The sequence below is a fragment of the Sinocyclocheilus rhinocerous genome, unplaced genomic scaffold, assembly GCF_001515625.1.
Source record: "Sinocyclocheilus rhinocerous isolate Xijiao unplaced genomic scaffold, SAMN03320098_v1.1 scaffold161, whole genome shotgun sequence".
NCBI lineage: Eukaryota > Metazoa > Chordata > Actinopteri > Cypriniformes > Cyprinidae > Sinocyclocheilus > Sinocyclocheilus rhinocerous.
In genome coordinates, this window is record NW_015627226.1 from 1,134,716 (window position 1) to 1,141,615 (window position 6,900).

A 6,900-nucleotide genomic window follows, 5' to 3' on the forward strand; every position below is an offset into this window, starting at 1 on the left:
TATTGAAGTGTTAATATCTGTTTTGAACCATTGTAATGCACTGATAACCACCAAAAACGGGTGGTGATGAGAAAGTCACATGATGAAAGCTCATAACAAACAGCTTTTCCACAAGCTGGGGAGGTAAATACTAATATAAATTGCACAGTGTCATGGACACAAATACTAAACACCATCATGGTAACACACATGATACTGAAATAATGCAATAAACATTCATTTAACAACACTAGATGTAAGATAAAACAAATATGAAGTGTCATGCAGGGAATTCTGGGAGTGTCAATTTTTGTTTTTTCACTGTAAAAACTGTCATTTTAACAGTATATTCATTGTAATTACAGTTATTCACCGTGTATAGTATTGAAACTTACTGTTAACCAATTAACAGGTATTTACTGTAGCATTTTTACAGTCTTTTACTGTTAAAATCACACTCATTTTTTACAGTGAATCTGATGCATGAAGTAATTTTAATTATTTCACTGCGATTCTACCTTGAGCATGATGCAGTTCCATGCATCTGATTGGCAAAAAAACAGAGGTATGATACCTTTATAATGAAGTAGGCCTGGGATTTCTCCTCTTCTCCCTCTGGTGCAGCCATAGAAACAGTAAGGATCTCGTACCTCTTCCTCATCTTGTCAATTTTGAACAGTCTCTCATTCACCGCAGCACTGACACCATTTGTCACAACCAACAAAGTGTAGAAAAAAATCAATGCAGGAATCAAATATATGACATGAAATCCACGCAAATCTACTTTACTTTTTTTCCTGGATTTATAAAAAATTATTTACAGTATATAGCACTTACAAATTACACAATTAAAATAAGAACATATTTAAAAATGAAAAAAAAAAATTACAAGTAAAAGTAAAAAAGAGAAAGCTATTAATCATAAATCATGGCATTCATTTATTTTAATTTTATTTATATATTTATTTCAGTACAAATCTATCTTTCTAAGCCACACTAAATAATGAAATCATTTTAAAACGCCATTGGCTAGCGTGCTCTTTAGTCAGTGGTGTTTTTACCTGAGCCCTTGTCTCTCCTGTTCAGTGAGCTTGGCCTGTTTAGCGAGCATCTCTCTGTGCACATGGATCTCCTCTTCTCTCTCTTTCATGGCCACTTGCAGCTGCAGACGTCTCTTCTCCAGGCTCAGCACTCCATCCGCTCGGTCATACAGCAGATCTCTCAGCCGCTGCACCTCCATCTTCAGGAGACCTTTCTCCACCATGCTGTCCTGAAGGGAGGAGACATGCACACGTGTGAGACAGATGCAAATGTGTTTTGTTGTTCTCTCCCATTTTTCACTGCTGATATTTTTGAAATGCTTTTGATAGATTAGGCAATCTACAATAGATTAATAATTCATTATACATTTGATCAGTTGTGCTGATAGCAAGTGCTGATGGTGGGGGAACATTTGTGGAATATATTTATAAAAATTCTGTTAATGAGAAATTGATAACAGAAGGCATTATCAAATTAGCCGAAATACTTAAAAAAAACAGGCAATAAACAAACAGGCAAGAGAGTAGAATTTTGCAAAGTTCTGTGGCTTTGGATGAAGCATTCTGTCCAATTCTTCCAGGTCCAATCAAGTTATTCACCTGTTTTTTGAGCCTGAGTTTTTTCTGGTCTTTCTCAGAGTTGTCAATGAAGAGTTCCAGCTCCTGGATCTTGGAGGTCAGTTCTCTCTTTTCTGTTCCGATCTTCTCTGTGTCTTTCCTAACGCAGCGGATATCATCCTGAGAATATATGCACCATTAAAAACATCAATACACATCAAAATAGTTTTATTCCAAAACCATGTTTCACCCCAAATTCAAAAGAAGAAGAAAAAAATAAGATGGATGGATGGATGGATGGATGGATGGATAGATAGATAGATAGATAGATAGATAGATAGATAGATAGATAGATATTTTTTTCACAATTCTTTGATGCATAGAAAGTTCAAAAGAACAGCATTTATCTGAAATAAAAAGCTTTTGTAACATTACTGATCTAAAACTTTTGAATGGTAGTGTGTATATATATATATATATATACAGTCAAACCAAAATGTATTCAGACACCTTCAACATTTCACGCATTATCACAGTTTATTCTCTATAGTTTAGAAAATGGTAATAAAATATGACAAGAACAAATTCATCTCGATAATGTCAGATAACACTTATGGTCAGGTCAAAGTGTCTGAAAAAAGTTTTGGTCCCAAATTTTTATCACTTTTACTGGTAGTCCACTGTATGAAGAATTTTTGGGTATAATATGTCAGTTTTTATTTTGTCACAGCTTTAATATGTCACAGCTTTATTTTGTTATTCTCACTAACATAAATGAACTATAGTGTCCTGCACCCGCTAGTAAAAAATATAAAAAATTATATCTGGTGTCTGAATAATTTTTATAAATGAATTATAATTAAAAAATTGCATTACAGTAATAAGAATTTAGAAGAAAATCTGCTTAATTGTTATTAAAATGCTGTTGCAAAAAAACTTAATGTTTCTACAATTAATTTATTTAGCTTTAAAAAGAATCGTTCCTTGAAATATGACAAATATCACCTGTCAAATTGTTCAAAGATCTGTTTGAAGTTCACTATGCTTAGTTATAAGCAATTTTATGTTTATATTGCATGTAGAACAGAAGGAAATGTAAGACTGAGAGAGCAGGAAATTATTATGATTTAATACGAGTATTAATTGTCCAGTGCAATTACTGATTGCAATAACACAAGGGCAGAATACCACAAAAAACAGAAATCAGTAATCATTGGATAAACACATTTATGATGTCACCTGTGAATCAGACCCGTGTGCCCACTGATAACAGCTGTTCTCCAAACCTGAGGAGAGCTCTGAGAAATCATTGTTTTGTGACAACAGAGGCCCACACTCGCACCTGCAGTTTCTTCAGCTGTGTGGTGAGGGTGGCGGCTGTCCTCTTCTTCTCCTCTAGAGCTTCAGCCAGATCAGAGGCCTTCTTCTCCAGAGCTTCCTTTTCTTCTGTGTTCACCTTCCCCTGCAAGTGTAAAGTCTTCCTCTCCAGCATCTGGATCTGAAAGTCCTAGACCAAACAAAAGAACAATACTTGAGTCATCTGTCAACTTCCAGAAAACAACCGTCCAGCTTGTGTTAACTAGATGATAACTCTTTGTTGACACTGACAGAGACAAGGATCTCTTGCCTGGTTGGAAATGATCATCTGCTGTTTGAGCAAGTTCTGGTCCTGTTTGCTGAGTCTGCTGTCGAGGTTGGAGATAGCGGCCCGGGTGGCGCAGATCTCAGCGGTGGTGTTCTTCTCTTTTTCACGCAGTCCCTGCAACTCTTTACTCTTTCTGAACATGAGCTCTCTCTGCCAGAGCAGCTGAGCATCGATCTCCTACACACACAAGCAGTAACAAAAAACTTTGATTACAGTAGAGCAAAATTCACTTACAAATATAATTATAATCTAATTCTCATAAGACCTCAATGTTTACTAAATCACATTGATCAGTCTAGTATTATGCATGAATGCTTTATTAATCCAAATACAAATAAAGTAAACAAATTATAATAACTTCCATAAATAGGTCATTAAGAAAATGCTTAACAGATTAATAGATTATGTATGATCAAATAAAAATAATTAAAAAAATTATATATGTATCGGCCGATATTGGATAATTGTGCATTTCTCCTATTTTTTTTATTTAGATTACCTTTGCTGTCAAATGTACTGTACTCAAAATGTCACTACTAAATGTAACCTTTAGCAAATCTCTAAATGAATCCATACTGTACATTGTAATGTTGAGATGTCTAAATTTATTTATAGAATTTCAAAAGTCTGATTTTAGTTTTTAGTGTTTTATTTACTGACAAAATAGTACAGTATTTGGCATTTATGGGTTATTGATCATAACAGTGCATTGTGTGTCCTATTTTTCCAAAAGTTTGGATGAGGGTTATTATTATTGTTAATTAAAGCTAAAACTGTTAAATTAAAATGAAGCTGAAATAACGTTTCAAAATATGACATGAAATACCTAAACTAAATGAAAATTAGAAATGTATCTACGCAACTAACTAAAATAAGTCCAAGTAAACTTGAACTAAAATTATAAACAGGAAATAAACAAATACTAAAAATAACACTGAAATAAAAATAAATTAATCTTAAACCTAATAAATAACAATAAATAATAATAAATAAAATTGGCAAAAGAATATAGCACAACTACTAAAATTAAAATAAAATTGAAAAAATTAAAATAAAAGCTAATTCAAAATATTAATGAAAACTATAATTTATAATAGTATATAAATAATACTAAAATAGCAGTGCTGTGGAATTTTGGACACGGAATGGTCAATACATGGTACACAATATAGTAACATTTATGAAACCATAGAGAAAGAGAGAGAGAGCAGCCCCCTCTGTTTTTTTGAGCCATATGGCTATTCATTGCAAAACAAAATGATGCTCAGATTGGCAGTGAATTGCTGAAGAGTTAAAAGCAGACAAAGGAGTCAAACTCACTTTGATGTTCTGTTCCTGTTCTCTGTGCAGTTGCTCCATCTGTGCTGCTTGTTCTTCACCATCCAGCACCGCCTCTGTCACCATCCGCAGTTTCTCCTTCAGAGCAGCGTTATGCAGCTTTGCCCCTTCAACTCTACAACAAAAGAACTGCATACATTACTACAATTAATCAATCGCCGTCCAAAGCCACGCCCCCTGAACGCATTTACACTCACAGACCAGAGACAACATTACTACAATAGGCTACATCAGGTTCCCAATTCCAGCCCATGTTCCGAAGTGAAGTAAACTTCAACGGATTTCCCCTGCTCAGGGAGTAGGGAGCAATGAACTCTGTGTAGGGATCATATCCTGTGAGCTATAAGACTGAGTAGTTGTCTGAGAAAAGAGAATGCATTACTTTGCTGTTTTGTCCTGAATGTCCTTTTTCATGCTGGTCAACTGAGATCGGGTGGTCTCCACATCTGTGGCTGTTCGGTCTAAAGTTCCCTTTAGCACTTCCACCTGAGAGGAAAACACCACTTTCGATTAGTTTAACCAAATTCATAAATACATTTACATTTGATTAACACGGAAAAAAAACAACAACACACATACCATGTACTGTACCATGGTACACTGATGGAAACATATGATAATGCCATGGTACTTTTATCATTTCCATAATAAACATATTCATCTGCTGTGGTATTTACATGGTACCCCAAGGTCTTTGAAGAACAAAAAACGGTAATTGTATCATGGTACCATAACAGCCTTGGCAGAATGATAAAGACGATTGGTACTCTTTTCATCATGATGGACTTTGATTGGTTTCTGGGTCATCGTGGGCTTAAGGATAGAGGAGCAATGAACTGTGGATGCACATTTTAGGAGATGAGAAGCACCCCAGTGTTGGGAAGCTCTGGTAGACTCACCTCATCCTGCAGACGCCTTTGGCTCCTCTCCTCTTCCTGATGCTGCTGCCTGAGTCGAAGCACCTGACGTTCAGCCGCACTTATATTCCTCTCCAGCTCTTTATTGTTCTCTATCTCATGCTCCATGAAGTCCTTCCTCTCCTTGAGCAAATAATTCTTCTCTCTTATTACTTGGTTCATCTCTGCCTGCATCTAGAATATCAAGTGATTCACATTCAAAGTAAAATAAACTGTCTTCTGAATTAAATTGTTGATACAGATTTAGATAGTTATGTATCTTATAAAAAACTGCACAGTATATGTTTACATCTAAAGAAACAATGATTAAAAGAGTGTCATCTTCAGGTTACCATGGCGCACTGCTGTATCTCCTGGTCTCTTTTTCTCATTTGTTCAATGGTGTTCTCCCACTGGCTGATCATCTCTTGTCTCTCAATGTGAGCCTGACGAAAGCTCTCAGCTGTCTTGTCAAGAGCAACCTGCATCCCAAAATACAAGTGCATTTGCTAAGACCAAAGTCTTTAAGAATGATAGCATGCTCAAATCATAAAAATGTCCTCTCAAAATTGAGAAATGAGAGGGAGCAAGAAATACATCTATCACCTGTGCTGTAACAGTCTCAGTGACTTCACTGTCCAAGGCTTTTCTCTTCTGGTTGGCTTCAAGAGTCAACTTCTCAATGTTCAGCGTCAACTCCTGATTCAAACGGCAGACATTATCTCAATCCAGACATGACGGTTATTCTGCAATACAAACTGTTGACTACAAGCTTAACAGCACACTACTTTATCCAAAAATATTCAAATTTCTAAAATATGTGCCATACAAGTGAGCAAATCTCATGAAAAATATAGATATATGTATAAATATATATATATGCTACTAAAATAACGCTGATACATTATTATTATTTATTTCAATTATTTTACTTTAATTGAAGTTTTATAACCTTTTGGCAGTTAAGCATGTTTGTCCTTTAAATTATAATGATCGTAATGTACAAATTAAAGGCAGTACAAGAATACTTTACAGTTTAGATATACTGTATATATTTTTACGCATCACACAATGACTATAATGTGATAATGTGTGTGTGTGGGGGGGGTTGGGGGGCTTTATCGCGGGGGGTCATTTCTTAATTTGTTCTTTTAGGGTGAGATTTGACACAAACATGTTCTTGGCAGGTTTTGTGAGATTTACCCAGGTACTTTGTGTTACTTGGCATTCTCACTTTTTGTTTAACAATTGAGTGCTGCAAATGCATTCAACCCTTAAAAGTATTACAATATTGCTACTTGCATTGAATAAAGCGAGGACAGCTTGTGCAAGGCAGCCTTTGACATTTTCCTAAATGACAGCCGAACTGGCTATACGAAGTGACCCGACTCAAACAGATGATCCTGCCACTGTTACTAGGAACTCACTCGAATCTTGCTTTCAT

General features: G+C 35.4%; 1 protein-coding gene across 2 annotated transcripts in view; it reads right to left on the minus strand.

Annotated features, from left to right (window-relative positions):
• LOC107722234 (coiled-coil domain-containing protein 39-like) overlaps positions 1-6,900 on the minus strand; it is a 19,476-nt gene that overhangs the window by 9,172 nt on the left and 3,404 nt on the right. The window contains exons 1-11 of one of the 2 annotated variants that reach the window (XM_016530526.1): positions 6,884-6,894; positions 6,063-6,155; positions 5,810-5,938; positions 5,460-5,651; positions 4,943-5,046; positions 4,543-4,675; positions 3,205-3,399; positions 2,920-3,084; positions 1,620-1,757; positions 1,041-1,249; positions 554-677 (exon numbers count right to left, since the gene is read on the minus strand). In XM_016530526.1, the coding sequence (XP_016386012.1) occupies positions 554-677; positions 1,041-1,249; positions 1,620-1,757; positions 2,920-3,084; positions 3,205-3,399; positions 4,543-4,675; positions 4,943-5,046; positions 5,460-5,651; positions 5,810-5,881 (1,332 nt within the window). In that variant the 5' untranslated portion in view covers positions 5,882-5,938; positions 6,063-6,155; positions 6,884-6,894. Of the gene's footprint in view, positions 1-553; positions 678-1,040; positions 1,250-1,619; positions 1,758-2,919; positions 3,085-3,204; positions 3,400-4,542; positions 4,676-4,942; positions 5,047-5,459; positions 5,652-5,809; positions 5,939-6,062; positions 6,156-6,883; positions 6,895-6,900 lie in introns of those variants that run through there. The other variant, XM_016530517.1, reaches the window with a different exon arrangement.